At 44.4% G+C, this 19,493-nt stretch overlaps 1 protein-coding gene across 1 annotated transcript in view; it reads right to left on the bottom strand.

The window, feature by feature from the left end:
• The window catches only part of LOC134929706 (SCO-spondin-like), a 583,357-nt gene that overhangs the window by 440,193 nt on the left and 123,671 nt on the right, over positions 1-19,493 (bottom strand). Inside the window, exons 31-37 of the mRNA XM_063925285.1 lie at positions 19,045-19,195; positions 18,727-18,886; positions 17,617-17,671; positions 17,015-17,104; positions 16,713-16,931; positions 8,740-8,867; positions 5,093-5,234 (exon numbers count right to left, since the gene is read on the bottom strand). Coding sequence (XP_063781355.1) covers positions 5,093-5,234; positions 8,740-8,867; positions 16,713-16,931; positions 17,015-17,104; positions 17,617-17,671; positions 18,727-18,886; positions 19,045-19,195 — 945 coding nt within the window. The remainder of the gene's footprint in view (positions 1-5,092; positions 5,235-8,739; positions 8,868-16,712; positions 16,932-17,014; positions 17,105-17,616; positions 17,672-18,726; positions 18,887-19,044; positions 19,196-19,493) is intronic.

Raw genomic sequence — 19,493 nt, forward strand, 5'->3', positions numbered from 1 at the left:
CCAACCCCATTACCTCCCCTCTAAACAGCACCGCATAACCTCCATACACTATCCTCCCCCATTACCTCCTCTCTATACAGTCCCCAAATAACCTCCATACACTATCCTACTCCATTACCCCCTCTATACAGTCCCCACATAACCTCCATACACTATCCTACCCCATTACCTCCCCTCTATACAGTACCCACATAATCTCCATACACTATCCTACCCCATTACTTCCCCTCTATACAGTCCCCACATCACCTCCATACACTATCCTACCCCATTACCCCCTTCTATGCAGTCCCCACATAACATCCATACACTATCCTACCCCATTACCTCCCCTATATACAGTCCTTGCATAAACTCCATACACTATCCTACCCCATTACCTCCCCTCCATACAGTCCCCACATAACCTCCATACACTATCCTACCCCATTACCTCCTGTCTATACAGTCCCCACATAACCTCCATACACTATCCTACCCATTACCTCCCCTCTATACAGTCCCCACATAACCTCCATACACTATCTTACCCCATTACAACCCCTCTATACAGTCCCCACATAACCTCCATACACTATCCTACCCCATTACCTCCCCTATATACAGTCCCCGCATAACCTCCATACACTATCCTACCCCATTACCTCCCCTCTATACAGTCCCCACATCACCTCCATAAACTATCCTACCCCATTACCTTCCCTCTATACAGTCCCCACATAACCTCCATACACTATCCTACCCCATTACCTCCCCTCTATACAGTCCCCATATAACCTCCATACACTATCCTACCCCATTACGTCCCCTCTATACAGTCCCCACATAACCTTCATACACTATCCTACCCCATTACCCACCTCTATACAGTCCCCACATAACCTACATACACTATTCTACCCCATTACACCCCTCCATACAGCCCCCACATAACCTCCATACACTATCCTACCCCATTAACTCCCCTCTATACATTCCCCACATAACCTCCGTACACTATCCTACCCAATTTCCTTCCCTCTATACAGTCCCCACATCACCTCCATAAACTATCCTACCCCATTACCTTCCCTCTATACAGTCCCCATATAACCTCCATACACTATCCTACCCCATTACCTCCCCTCTATACAGTCCCCACATAACCTTCATACACTATCCTACCCCATTACCCCCCTCTATACAGTCCCCACATAACCTACATACACTATTCTACCCCATTACCTCCCCTCTATACAGTCCTTACATAACCTCCATACACTATTCTACCCCATTACCTCCCCTCTATACAGTCCTTACATAACCTCCATACACTATTCTACCCCATTACCTCCCCTCCATACAGTCCCCCCATAACCTCCATACACTATCCTACCCCATTACCTCCTGTCTATACAGTCCCCACATAACCTCCATACACTATTCTACCCCATTACCTCCTGTCTATACAGTCCTTACATAACCTCCATACACTATCCTACCCCATTACCTTCCCTCCATACAGCCCCCACATAACCTCCATACACTATCCTACCCCATTAACTCCCCTCTATACATTCCCCACATAACCTCCGTACGCTATCCTACCTCATTACCTCCCCGACATACCGTCCTCACATAACCTCCATACACTATCCTAACCCCAGTGTTCTGTCCGAGACACTGCCATGTTGGCTGAAGGAGGGGGAGCCAGGCAGTGCTAGCCCGCGATACTGATGGGATTTCTATATCAGAGTTCTGTCCCAGACTCTGCCATGTTGGATGTGGGAGGGGGAGCCAGGCAGTGCTAGCCCGCGATACTGAGGGGATTCCTATATCAGAGTTCTGTTCCAGACTCTGCCACGTTGGATGAAGGAGGGGGAGCCAGGCAGTGCTATCCCGCGGTACTGAGGGGATTCCTATATAAGAGTCCTGTCCTAGACTCTGCCACATTGGATGAAGGAGGGGGAGCCAGGCAGTGCTAGCCCGCGATACTGAGGGGATTCCTATATCAGAGTTCTGTCCCAGACTCGGCCATGTTGGATGAAGGAGGGGGAGCCAGGCAGTGCTAGCCCGCGGTACTGAGGGGATTCCTATATCAGAGTACTGTCCCGGGCGCTGCCACGTTGGCTGAAGGAGTCAGGCAGTGCTAGCCCGCGATACTGATGGGATTTCTATATCCGAGTCCTGTCCCAGACTCTGCCATGTTGGATGAAGGAGGGGGAGCCAGGCAGTGCTAGCCCGCGGTTCTGAGGGGATTCCTATATCAGAGTTCTGTCCTAGACACTGCCATGTTGGATGAAGGAGGGGGAGCCAGGCAGTGCTAGCCCGCGGTACTGAGGGGATTCCTATATCAGAGATCTGTCCCAAACACTGCCATGTTGGATGAAGGAGGGGGAGCCAGGAAGTGCTAGTCCGCGGTACTGAGGGGATTCCTATATCAGAGTTCTGTCCCAGACTCTGCCATGTTGGATGAAGGAGGGGGAGCCAGGCAGTGCAAGCCCGCGGTACTGAGGGGATTCCTATATCAGAGTTCTGTCCCAGACTCTGCCATGTTGGATGAAGGAGGGGGAGCCAGGCAGTGCTAGCCTGCGGTACTGAGGGGATTCCTATATCAGAGTTCTGTCCCGGGCTCTGCCACGTTTGATGAAGGAGAGGGAGCCAGGCAGTGCTAGCCCGCGGTACTGAGGGGATTCCTATACCTGAGTTCTGTCCCAGACACTGCCATGTTGGATGAAGGAGGGGGAGCCAGGCAGTGCTAGACCGCGATACTGATGGGATTTCTATATCCGAGTCCTGTCCCAGACTCTGCCATGTTGGATGAAGGAGGGGGAGCCAGGCAGTGCTAGCCCGCGGTACTGAGGGGATTCCTATATCAGAGTTCTGTCCCGGGCGCTGCCATGTTGGATGAAGGAGGGGGAGCCAGGCAGTGCTAGACCGCGATACTGAGGGGATTTCTATATCCGAGTTCTGTCCCAGACTCTACCATGTTGGATGAAGGAGGGGGAGCCAGGCAGTGCTAGCCCGCGATACTGATGGGATTTCTATATCCGAGTCCTGTCCCAGACACTGCCATGTTGGATGAAGGAGGGGGAGCCAGGCAGTGCTAGCCCGCGGTACTGAGGGGATTCCTATATCAGAGTTCTGTCCCAGACTCTGCCATGTTGGATGAAGGAGGGGGAGCCAGGTAGTGCTAGCCCGCGATACTGATGAGATTTCTATATCCGAGTCCTGTCCCAGACTCTGCCATGTTGGATGAAGGAGGGGGAGCCAGGCAGTGCTAGCCCGCGATACTGATGAGATTTCTATATCCGAGTCCTGTTCTAGACTCGGCCATGTTGGATGAAGGAGGGGGAGCCAGGCAGTGCTAGCCCGCGGTACTGAGGGGATTCCTATATCAGAGTCCTGTCCTAGACTTGGCCATGTTGGATGAAGGAGGGGGAGCCAGGCAGTGCTAGCCCGCAATACTGATGGGATTTCTATATCCGAGTCCTGTCCCAGACACTGCCATGTTGGATGAAGGAGGGGGAGCCAGGCAGTGCTAGCCCGCGATACTGATGAGATTTCTATATCCGAGTCCTGTTCTAGACTCGGCCATGTTGGATGAAGGAGGGGGAGCCAGGCAGTGCTAGCCCGCGGTACTGAGGGGATTCCTATATCAGAGTCCTGTCCTAGACTTGGCCATGTTGGATGAAGGAGGGGGAGCCAGGCAGTGCTAGCCCGCGATACTGATGGGATTTCTATATCCGAGTCCTGTCCCAGACACTGCCATGTTGGATGAAGAAGGGGGAGCCAGGCAGTGCTAGCCCGCGATACTGATGGGATTTCTATATCCGAGTCCTGTCCCAGACTCTGCCATGTTGGATGAAGGAGGGGGAGCCAGGCAGTGCTAGCCCGCGATACTGATGGGATTTCTATATCAGAGTTCTGTCCCAGACTCTGCCATGTTGGATGAAGGAGGAGGAGCCAGACAGTGCTAGCCCACGGTACTGAGGGGATTCCTTTATCAGATTTCTGTCCCGGGCGCTGCCACGTTGGATGAAGGAGGGGGAGCCAGGCAGTGCTAGCCCGCGATACTGATGGGATTTCTATATCCGAGTCCTGTCCCAGACTCTGCCATGTTGGATGAAGGAGGGGGAGCCAGGCAGTGCTAGCCCGCGAAACTGATGGGATTTCTATATCCGAGTTCTGTCCCAGACTCTGCCATGTTGGATGAAGGAGGAGGAGCCAGACAGTGCTAGCCCGCGGTACTGAGGGGATTCCTATATCAGAGTCCTGTCCCAGACTCTGCCACATTGAATGAAGGAGGGGGAGCCAGGCAGTGCTAGCCCGCGGTACTGAGGGGATTCCTATATTAGAGTCCTGTCCTATACTCGGCCATGTTGGATGAAGGAGGGGGAGCCAGGCAGTGCTAGCCCGCGGTACTGAGGGGATTCCTATATCAGAGTCCTGTCCTAGACTCGGCCATGTTGGATGAAGGAGGGGGAGCCAGGCAGTGCTAGCCCGCGGCGGTTCTGAGGGGATTTCTATATCAGAGTCCTGTCCCAGACGTTTCACTGCCCAATCTGATGAGACCAGAGGAGGAGGATCCGGGGATCTTTGCGGGTTTCTCTGCTGGTTGTGTTGGTGGTTCTAGTACATTAAGGTGATGTAGCGTTGTATTATGGGGTGCCCTGTGTGTAAAGGGGTGTCGCTCTGGGGGCCTGATCCAGTGATGTACAGAATGACAATATTTCGGAGGTGAGTGATTATCGGCTGACTGCGCTCCCACCGAGGTACACTAGCGATGCTGCGCCCTGTGGGGATTTATTTGCAAAGTGATTGACAGTCAGGGACCATTTTGGGGAGGTAACGGAGTGGCGGCAAAATCGCAGAAGTGTCATGGGTGTGTACCTACCTAGATTCATGTACTCACTGGCTGATGCAGAGCATTGCTCTGCGGAGCTGACAATGATACAGCTATAGCAGAGATGTAATGGTTTATGTGGGATCGCGGACACAGTGATATGTGTAACCGGAGGTGATGGCGATAGGGCGCGTTTAGCAGACCGGCGCAGGTTATTCACCTCTATGTGATTATCTGTAAGGAATAATGATAAATTCCATCTCTCACCTTCTCCGCAGCCCAGGAGCTCCGCGCGCAGGAATATTCTCCGGTGATAATCCAGCGGCAGGATGCGGACAAACTGAGCGCTGACCAATCTGTCAAAACTCCTGGCCACCGGCGTGGAACCGTCAGCATTTCCCCGGAAAACCTGCATAGAGAGAGCACAGAGAGCTGAGCAGAGGCGGCGCCGGGCACTGAGTACACCTGGGGCATCATATATACATCACAGGTCAATGCTGAGTACACCTGGGGCATCATATATACATCACAGGTCAGTGCTGAGTACACCTGGGGCATCATATATACATCACAGGTCAGCACTGAGTACACCTGGGGCATCATATATACATCACAGGTCAGCACTGAGTACACCTGGGGCATCATATATACATTACAGGTCAGCGCTGAGTACACCTGGGGCACCATATATACATTACAGGTCAGCACTGAGTACACCTGGGGCATCATATATACATCACAGGTCAGCACTGAGTACACCTGGGGCACCATATATACATCACAGGTCAGCGCTTAATACACCTGGGGCACCATATATACATCACAGGTCAGCACTGAGTACACCTGGGGCATCATATATACATCACAGGTCAGTGCTGAGTACACCTGGGGCATCATATATACATCACAGGTCAGCACTGAGTACACCTGGGGCATCATATATACATTACAGGTCAGCGCTGAGTATACCTGGGGCACCATATATACATTACAGGTCAGCACTGAGTACACCTGGGGCATCATATATACATCACAGGTCAGAACTGAGTACACCTGGGGCACCATGTGTAAGGTTGGGGTATAAGCCCGGGGTACTCCTATGGCTGGGGCATCATATATACATTACAGGTCAGCGCTGAGTACACCTGGGACATCATATACATCACAGGTCAGAACTGAGTACACCTGGGGCACCATATATACATTACAGGTCAGCGCTGAGTACACCTGGGACATCATATATACATTACAGGTCAGCGCTGAGTACACCTGGGGCATCATATATACATTACAGGTCAGAACTGAGTACACCTGGGGCATCATATATACATCACAGGTCAGCACTGAGTACACCTGGGGCATCATATATACATCACAGGTCAGTGCTGAATACACCTGGGGCATCATATATACATCACAGGTCAGCGCTGAGTACACCTGGGGCCTCATATATACATCACAGGTCAGCGCTGAGTACACTTGGGGCATCATATATACATCACAGGTCAGCGCTGAATACACCTGGGGCATCATATATACATCACAGGTCAGCACTGAGTACACCTGGGGCATCATATATACATTACAGGTTAGTGCTGAGTACACCTGGGGCATCATATATACATCACAGGTCAGCGCTGAGTACACCTGGGGCACCATATATACATTACAGGTCAGCGCTGAGTACACCTGGGGCACCATATATACATTACAGGTCAGCACTGAGTACACCTGGGGCACCATATATACATCACAGGTCAGCGCTGAGTACACCTGGGGCACCATATATACATTACAGGTCAGCGCTGAGTACACCTGGGGCACCATATATACATCACAGGTCAGCGCTGAGTACACCTGGGGCACCATATATACATCACAGGTCAGCACTGAGTACACCTGGGGCATCATATATACATTACAGGTCAGCGCTGAGTACACCTGGGGCACCATATATACATCAAGGGTCAGCGCTGAGTACACCTGGGGCATCATATATACATCACAGGTCAGCGCTGAGTACACCTGGGGCATCATATATACATCACAGGTCAGCACTGAGTACACCTGGGGCATCATATATACATCACAGGTCAGCGCTGAGTACACCTGGGGAACCATATATACATTACAGGTCAGCACTGAGTACACCTGGGGCACTATATAATATACATCACAGGTCAGCACTGAGTACACCTGGGGCATCATATATACATCACAGGTCAGCGCTGAGTACACCTGGGGCACCATATATACATTACAGGTCAGCGCTGAGTACACCTGGGGCATCATGTGTAAGGATGGGGTATAAGCCCGGGGTACTCCCATGTCTGGGGCATCATATATACATTACAGGTCAGCACTGAGTACACCTGGGGCATCATGTATACATTACAGGTCAGCGCTGAGTACACCTGGGGCATCATATATACATTACAGGTCAGCGCTGAGTACACCTGGGGCACCATGTGTAAGAGTGGGGTATAAGCCCGGGTTACTCCCATGTCTGGGGCATCATATATACATTACAGGTCAGCACTGAGTACACCTGGGGCACCATGTGTAAGGGTGGGGTATAAGCCCGGGGTACTCCTATGGCTGGGGCATCATATATACATTACAGGTCAGCGCTGAGTACACCTGGTGCATCATATATACATCACAGGTCAGCGCTGAGTACACCTGGGGCATCATATATACATCACAGGTCAGCGCTGAGTACACCTGGGGCATCATATATACATCACAGGTCAGCACTGAGTACACCTGGGGCATCATATATACATTACAGGTCAGCGCTGAGTACACCTGGGGCACCATATATACATTACAGGTCAGCACTGAGTACACCTGGGGCACCATATATACATCACAGGTCAGCACTGAGTACACCTGGGGCACCATATATACATCACAGGTCAGCACTGAGTACACCTGGGGCATCATATATACATTACAGGTCAGAACTGAGTACACCTGGGGCACCATGTGTAAGGTTGGGGTATAAGCCCGGGGTACTCCTATGGCTGGGGCATCATATATACATTACAGGTCAGCGCTGAGTACACCTGGGACATCATATACATCACAGGTCAGAACTGAGTACACCTGGGGCACCATATATACATTACAGGTCAGCGCTGAGTACACCTGGGACATCATATATACATTACAGGTCAGAACTGAGTACACCTGGGGCATCATATATACATTACAGGTCAGAACTGAGTACACCTGGGGCATCATATATACATTACAGGTCAGCGCTGAGTACACCTGGGGCATCATATATACATTACAGGTCAGCGCTGAGTACACCTGGGGCATCATATATACATTACAGGTCAGAACTGAGTACACCTGGGACATCATATATACATTACAGGTCAGCGCTGAGTACACCTGGGGCATCATATATACATTACAGGTCAGCGCTGAGTACACCTGGGGCATCATATATACATTACAGGTCAGAACTGAGTACACCTGGGGCACCATGTGTAATGATGGGGTATAATTAGGAAGAGATCAGAGTAAAACGATTCAGGTTCCCCTGAGGAGAGCGCTATGATATACCGGCACACAGGATGTCGGCTGTCAGTGTACCGGCAGCAAGTCATCTCGCGGATGTTGGATGTTGGGATTCCGTCGTCAGTCTCCTGAACGCCGGCATTCTGACTACATCCCCCCTGAGGAACGGTGTATTCAGCATTCATAAACATCTAATGTCGATACTATCCAGAGTGTCAAGGGTTAATTATCTGCACATGTTACACCTGCCACCGGCAGTGCAGCATGGTGTTACCCAGGCCTCTCTGCACATGTTACACCTGCCCCCGGCAGTGCAGCATGGTGTTACACAGGCCTCTCTGCACATGTTACACCTGCCCCCGGCATAGTGGCAGTGTACCTACCTTGGTCTTAGCCTCAGGGTCATCAGACGCCTCTGTGTAATTGTGCCAGGTCTCCAGGTCCTCGCTGAGCTGTACAACGAAGCTGGTGACATAGAAATCCGAGGACCCAGCGCCCTGCACCACAATCCCTGCAACACACAGTCACGTCACACACTACACAACATAACACAATGTCACACATTATCCCTGCAACACAGTCATGTCACACACTACACAGCATAACACAATGTCACACATTATCCCTGCAACACAGTCACGTCACACACTACACAACATAACACAATGTCACACATTATCCCTGCAACACACAGTCATGTCACACACTACACAGCATAACACAATGTCACACATTATCTCCGCAACAGACATGTCACACACTACACAGCATAACACAATGTCACACATTATCTCTGCAACACAGACATGTCACACACTACACAGCATAACACAATGTCACACATTATCCCTGCAACACAGTCATGTCACACACTACACAGCATAACACAATGTCACACATTATCCCCGCAACACAGTCATGTCACACACTACACAGCATAACACAATGTCACACATTATCTCCGCAACACAGACATGTCACACACTACACAGCATAACACAATGTCACACATTATCCCTGCAACACAGTCACGTCACACACTACACAACATAACACAACGTCACACATTATCCCTGCAACACACAGTCATGTCACACACTACACAGCATAACACAATGTCACACATTATCTCCGCAACACAGACATGTCACACACTACACAGCATAACACAATGTCACACATTATCCCCGCAACACAGACATGTCACACACTACACAGCATAACACAATGTCACACATTATCCCTGCAACACACAGTCATGTCACACACTACACAGCATAACACAATGTCACACATTATCTCCGCAACAGACATGTCACACACTACACAGCATAACACAATGTCAAACATTATCCCTGCAACACAGACATGTCACACACTACACAGCATAACACAATGTCACACATTATCTCCGCAACACAGACATGTCACACACTACACAGCATAACACAATGTCACACATTATCCCAGCAACACAGTCACGTCACACACTACACAGCATAACACAATGTCACACATTATCCCTGCAACACATAGTCACGTCATACACTACACAGCATAACACAATGTCACACATTATCCCTGCAACACAGTCATGTCACACACTACACAGCATAACACAATGTCACACATTATCCCTGCAACACAGTCACGTCACACACTACACAGCATAACACAATGTCACACATTATCCCTGCAACACAGTCACGTCACACACTACACAGCATAACACAATGTCACACATTATCCCCGCAACACAGTCATGTCACACACTACACAGCATAACACAATGTCAAACATTATCCCTGCAACACAGACATGTCACACACTACACAGCATAACACAATGTCACACATTATCTCCGCAACACAGACATGTCACACACTACACAGCATAACACAATGTCAAACATTATCCCTGCAACACAGACATGTCACACACTACACAGCATAACACAATGTCACACATGTTCTACACAACACAGAACAACATGGCAATCCTGCAACACAACAACTATATCACTCTTTACACTGTAGTATACACCAACACACATACACTATAATATACACTAACACACATACACTATAATATACACTAACACACATACACTATAATATACAATAACACACATACACTGTAATATACACTAACACACACATACACTATAATATACACCAGTAATGGCTAACCTTGACACTCCAGCTGTTGAACTACACATCCCAGCATGCCCTGCTACAGTTTTGCTATTTGGCCTTGCTAAAACTGATGCAGGGCATGCTGGGATGTGTAGTTCAACAACAGCTGGAGTGTCAAGGTTAGCCATCACTGACATACACTAACACACATACACTATAATATACACTAATATACACTAACACACACACACTATAATATTCACTAACACTCATACACTATAATATACAATAACATACATACATTGTAATATACACTAACACACATACACTGTAATATACACTAACACACATACACTGTAATATACACTAACACACATACACTATAATATACACTAACACACATACACTGTAATATACACTAACACACATACACTATAATATACAACATACATACACTGTAATATACACTAACATACATACACTATAATATACACTAACACACATACACTATAATATACAATAACATACATACACTGTAATATACACTAACACACATACACTGTAATATACACTAACACACATACACTGTAGTATACACTAACACACATACACTGTAGTATACACCAACACACATACACTATAATATACACTAACACACATACACTGTAATATACACTAACACACATACACTGTAATATACACTAACACACATACACTATAATATACACTAACACACATACACTGTAGTATACACCAACACACATACACTATAATATACACTAACACACATACACTGTAGTATACACCAACACACATACACTATAATATACACTAACACACATACACTAATATACACTAACACACACACTATAATATACACTAACACACATACACTATAATATACATTAACACACATACACTGTAGTATACACCAACACACATACACTATAATATACACTAACACACATACAGTATGATATACACTAAAACACATACACTATAATATACACTAACACACATACACTGTAGTATACACCAACACACATACACTATAATATACACTAACACACATACACTGTAGTATACACCAACACACATACACTATAATATACACTAACACACATACACTATAATATACACTAACACACATACACTGTAATATACACTAACACACATACACTATAATATACACTAACACACATACACTGTAGTATACACCAACACACATACACTATAATATACACTAACACACATACACTGTAGTATACACCAACACACATACACTATAATATACACTAACACACATACACTGTAATATACACTAACACACACACTATAATATACACTAACACACATACACTATAATATACATTAACACACATACACTGTAATATACACTAACACACATACACTGTAGTATACACCAACACACATACACTATAATATACACTAACACACATACAGTATGATATACACTAAAACACATACACTATAATATACACTAACACACATACACTGTAGTATACACCAACACACATACACTATAATATACACTAACACACATACACTGTAGTATACACCAACACACATACACTATAATATACACTAACACACATACACTATAATATACACTAACACACATACACTATAATATACACTAACACACATACACTGTAATATACACTAACACACACTATAATATACAATAACACACATACACTATAATATACATTAACACACATACACTGTAATATACACTAACACACATACACTGTAGTATACACCAACACACATACACTATAATATACACCAACACACATACACTATAATATACACTAACACACATACACTGTAATATACACTAACACACATACACTATAATATACACTAACACACATACACTATAATATACACTAACACACATACACTGTAGTATACACCAACACACATACACTATAATATACACTAACACACGTACACTATAATATACACTAACACACATACACTGTAATATACACTAACACACATACACTGTAATATACACTAACACACATACACTGTAGTATACACTAACACACATACACTATAATATACACTAACACACATACACTGTAGTATACACCAACACACATACACTATAATATACACTAACACACATACACTAATATACACTAACATACATACACTATAATATACACTAACACACATACACTATAATATACACTAACACACATACACTATAATATACACTAACACACATACACTGTAGTATACACCAACACACATACACTATAATATACACTAACACACATACACTGTAGTATACACCAACACACATACACTATAATATACACTAACACACATACACTGTAATATACACTAACACACACACTATAATATACACTAACACACATACACTATAATATACATTAACACACATACACTGTAATATACACTAACACACATACACTGTAGTATACACCAACACACATACACTATAATATACACTAACACACATACAGTATGATATACACTAAAACACATACACTATAATATACACTAACACACATACACTGTAGTATACACCAACACACATACACTATAATATACACTAACACACATACACTGTAGTATACACCAACACACATACACTATAATATACACTAACACACATACACTATAATATACACTAACACACATACACTATTATATACACTAACACACATACACTGTAATATACACTAACACACATACACTGTAGTATACACTAACACACATACACTGTAATATACACTAACACACATACACTGTAATATACACTAACACACATACACTGTAATATACACTAACACACATACACTGTAATATACACTAACACACATACACTGTAGTATACACTAACACACATACACTATAATATACACTAACACACATACACTGTAGTATACACCAACACACATACACTATAATATACACTAACACACATACACTAATATACACTAACATACATACACTATAATATACACTAACACACATACACTATAATATACACTAACACACATACACTGTAGTATAGACTAACACACATACTATAATATACACTAACACACATACACTATAATATACACTAACACACATACACTATAATATACACTAACACACATACACTGTAATATACACTAACACACATACACTATAATATACACTAACACACATACACTATAATATACATTAACACACATACACTGTAATATACACTAACACACATACACTGTAGTATACACTAACACACATACACTATAATATACACTAACACACATACACTGTAGTATACACCAACACACATACACTATAATATACACTAACACACATACACTATAATATACACTAACACACATACACTATAATATACACTAACACACATACACTGTAATATACACTAACACACATACACTATAATATACACTAACACACATACACTGTAATATACACTAACACACATACACTGTAGTATACACTAACACACATACACTATAATATACACTAACACACATACACTAATATACACTAACACACATACACTGTATGTAGTATACACTAACACACATACACTATAATATACACTAACACACATACACTGTAGTATACACCAACACACATACACTATAATATACACTAACACACATACACTGTAATATACACTAACACACATACACTGTAATATACACTAACACACATACACTATAATATACACTAACACACATACACTATAATATACACTAACACACATACACTGTAATATACACTAACACACATACACTGTAATATACACTAACACACATACACTGTAGTATACACTAACACACATACACTATAATATACACTAACACACATACACTGTAGTATACACCAACACACATACACTATAATATACACTAACACACATACACTATAATATACACTAACACACATACACTATTATATACACTAACACACATACACTATTATATACACTAACACACATACACTGTAATATACACTAACACACATACACTGTAATATACACTAACACACATACACTATAATATACACTAACACACATACACTGTAGTATACACTAACACACATACACTATAATATACACTAACACACATACACTGTAGTATACACCAACACACATACACTATAATATACACTAACACACATACTATAATATACACTAACACACATACACTATAATATACACTAACACACATACACTGTAGTATACACTAACACACATACACTGTAATATACACTAACACACATACACTGTAATATACACTAACACACATACACTATAATATACACTAACACACATACACTGTAATATACACTAACACACATACACTATAATATACACTAACACACATACACTATAATATACACTAACACACATACACTGTAGTATACACCAACACACATACACTATAATATACACTAACACACATACACTATAATATACACTAACACACATACACTATAATATACACTAACACACATACACTATAATATACACTAACACACATACACTGTAATATACACTAACACACATACATTGTAGTATACACTAACACACATACACTATAATATACACTAACACACATACACTGTAGTATACACCAACACACATACACTATAATATACACTAACACACATACACTGTAGTATACACCAACACACATACACTATAATATACACTAACACACATACACTATAATATACACTAACACACATACACTGTAATATACACTAACACACATACACTATAATATACACTAACACACATACACTATAATATACATTAACACACATACACTGTAATATACACTAACACACATACACTGTAGTATACACTAACACACATACACTATAATATACACTAACACACATACACTGTAGTATACACTAACACACATACACTATAATATACACTAACACACATACACTATAATATACACTAACACACATACACTGTAATATACACTAACACACATACACTATAATATACACTAACACACATACACTGTAATATACACTAACACACATACACTGTAGTATACACTAACACACATACACTATAATATACACTAACACACATACACTGTAATATACACTAACACACATACACTGTAGTATACACTAACACACATACACTATAATATACACTAACACACATACACTGTAATATACACTAACACACATACACTGTATGTAGTATACACTAACACACATACACTATAATATACACTAACACACATACACTGTAGTATACACCAACACACATACACTATAATATACACTAACACACATACACTATAATATACACTAACACACATACACTGTAATATACACTAACACACATACACTATAATATACACTAACACACATACACTATAATATACACTAACACACATACACTATAATATACACTAACACACATACACTGTAATATACACTAACACACATACACTGTAATATACACTAACACACATACACTATAATATACACTAACACACATACACTGTAATATACACTAACACACATACACTATAATATACACTAACACACATACACTATAATATACACTAACACACATACATTGTAGTATACACTAACACACATACACTATAATATACACTAACACACATACACTATAATATACACTAACACACATACACTATAATATACACTAACACACATACACTATAATATACACTAACACACATACACTGTAATATACACTAACACACATACATTGTAGTATACACTAACACACATACACTATAATATACACTAACACACATACATTGTAGTATACACTAACACACATACACTGTAATATACACTAACACACATACACTATAATATACACTAACACACATACACTATAATATACAATAACACACATTGGTGTACCCAGCTTTAGTCAGCACAATGTAGATTTTGGGGTCTTTTCCCAGATCTTTCAACTCTTGGAGAGTGATAAATTGCACGGTGATAAAGTATCAGCCAATCAGCTCACAACTGTCATGTTACAGGTTGAGCTTGAATAATGAGAGTTAAAAGCTGATTGGTTGGTACTTTATCTCCGTCCAAGGCTTAGTAAATAGCCCCGAATGTAGAAAGTGACGGCGTATTGCGCAGTGCCGCCCGCGGAGGGAGTCCTGCCAGTCAGGTACCTGTGAGGTTCCAGGGCTTCTGCAGGTCTATCTGGAGATACGGTGCCCCGGAGGGAAGATCGGGGTGATCACCGGCCTCCGGGCTCCATCCCTGGAGGGCGCTCTTGGGAGACACCCGGTTGAGCTGCGCAGTGTGTGCCGGGTGCTCGGCAAGTTCCGAGGAGGCGGTGAAGCTGCTGGGCGGTAGCTGTGCCGTCCGCAGAGGCCGGTAACATTCATCTGTGTGAGAGAGAAAGCCCGGGTCACATCGCAGCGGCGTCCTGCAGGGTCACCCTCTGCGCCACACACCCCGCAGTACTTACCTACTGCTGAAGGCAGCGGATAGGTGATGAGCGCTGGCACGGGCGAGCCGGGAGTCCTGGCCGGGAGGCCTGTAGGGCGAGGGGTGGAGGCTGAGGAAATAAATCACTTATTATGTACAGTACAGATCATTACCGCGTCGTATGTCACATCGTCCCATCACATAGGAAGACGCCACCAGACCGCGCAGCAGACGATGACTGAGGGGTATGCGCTGTACGATGGTCATTGAGATACATTGCGGATCGGACATTATAACGTTCGGGGGAGAAGTATGAAGCAGTGATAAAAGTGGAGAAGTGAGCCAGCTGCTCTGTATACTTTTATAGTATGCAAATTATAAATGTCGCGTCAATGCTGATTGGTTGCCATGGGCAACTTCTCCACTGGCTCACTTCTCCACTCTTACCACTGCTTAGTACATCTCCCCCGTAGTGTGTAACCAGCTTAGCGTCATGTCAGAGACTGTTCTAGTATCACAGTAATGTAGCTACCACTGATGTAACCGGCTGTGGACGGAGCAGACATGGCGGCGGGAAGGACTACGGACGCCCCGTTACCATTATACCATCCGGCACAGACATTCCTTCTGTAGCAGACTGACCTGTCTCCGAGCAGTAGCAGCATGTGTCCCCGGATCCTGGCACCAGGAACTGCCCCTGGGGGAGATGGAGAGGGTCAGACATACACATTGTGCCCCCGTATGTACCACATATCCCCCCTCTTATAATAACACCTGTATACGGATCCTGGCACCAGGAACTGCCCCTGGGGGAGATGGAGAGGGTCAGACATACACATTGTGCCCCCGTATGTACCACATATTTCCCCTCTTATAATAACACCTGTATACGGATCCTGGCACCAGGAACTGCCCCTGGGGGAGATGGGGAGGGTCAGACATACACATTGTGCCCCCGTATGTACCACATATTCCCCCTCTTATAATAACACCTGTATACGAATACTAGCACCAGGAACTGCCCCTGGGGGAGATGGAGAGGGTCAGACACACAAATTGTGCCCCCGTATGTACCACATATTCCCCTCTTATAATAACACCTGTATACGGATCCTGGCACCAAAAACTGCCCCTGGGGGAGATGGAGAGGGTCAGACATACACATCGTGCCCCCGTATGTACCACATATTCCCCTCTTATAATAACACCTGTATACGGATCCTGGCACCAGGAACTGCCCCTGGGGGAGATGGAGAGGGTCAGACATACACATCGTGCCCCCGTATGTACCACATATTCCCCCTCTTATAATAACACCTGTACACGGATCCTGGCGCCAGGAACTGCCCCTGGGGGAGATGGAGAGGGTCAGACATACACATTGTGCCGCCGTATGTACCACATATTCCCCCTCTTATAATAACACCTGTATACGGATCCTGGCACCAGGTACTGCCCCTGGGGGAGATGGAGAGGGTCAGACATACACATCGTGCCCCCGTATGTACCACATATTCCCCTCTTATAATAACACCTGTATGCGGATCCTGGCACCAGGAACTGCCCCTGGGGGAGATGGAGAGGGTCAGACATACACATATTCCCCTCTTATAATAACACCTGTATCTGTCACTACGTCACACCTGACTGCAACCATCTTCATCTATAGATTCACAGCGACTGACCGATTGCGTCAGATGGCGACTTCTATCGACGGACAATAGCGCCAGCAGTCAGGGAGACCTCACTCACCTCGGGGCACCCCGGATTGGTGAACTGGCAGAAGTGGGAGCACTGTACGGTGAGATTGGGCAAACACTGGCAAACGTGGCACTCTCCGGATCTCCAGCGCTCGCCGATGCTGTGCGTCCTCCCCTGATGGGCGCAGGCCTCGCACGGCTCCGTCTGACACCTGAGAATGACCAGCGCTCACACAGGTTAACACATTGCCCCATGGAGATTACAATCTAATTTTGCTGCCCGAGACACAGAAACACAAAAGGAAGAAATCCTACAGACTAGCGACTGCGCTGAATCGGTTTTAGAGCGCTGTATTGATCTCCCGGTTACCTGCGAGCCTTGCGGTAGATTCCCCGGCACTGCTTTCCGTTACCATGTTTGCTGGGGTTATTGGGACTGCGAAAAGACCACTGTATACTCTGCACTCCGCACGGACCCAAACACTCCCCCCAGGGGGACCAGGAAGACCAGCCGCAGTGCACTGCAAGGACAGCCCAAGCTTATATCACAAACATATACTGTAGACATATACAGGTGTGTCCTCATACGTCATTACTGTCATCCTGGTAAACAGCCCCTCCCAGCGCACCAGGTCCTGCACCATATTTCCCAATGTTATGTTACTGGGACGCACCAGGCGGGTTCCACTTCTATGAACCCGCACTTCAGTGAATATACCCTTCAGTCGCATACAGATATACAAGTGTCGCACATCACATTAATCAGCACAGACTCCTGGTGCAACTGATGCATTGTGGGTTCTACTCACTGACCTGTAA

This window comes from Pseudophryne corroboree, chromosome 5 (genome assembly GCF_028390025.1).
Source record: "Pseudophryne corroboree isolate aPseCor3 chromosome 5, aPseCor3.hap2, whole genome shotgun sequence".
In the NCBI taxonomy this organism is placed as follows: Eukaryota; Metazoa; Chordata; class Amphibia; order Anura; family Myobatrachidae; genus Pseudophryne; species Pseudophryne corroboree.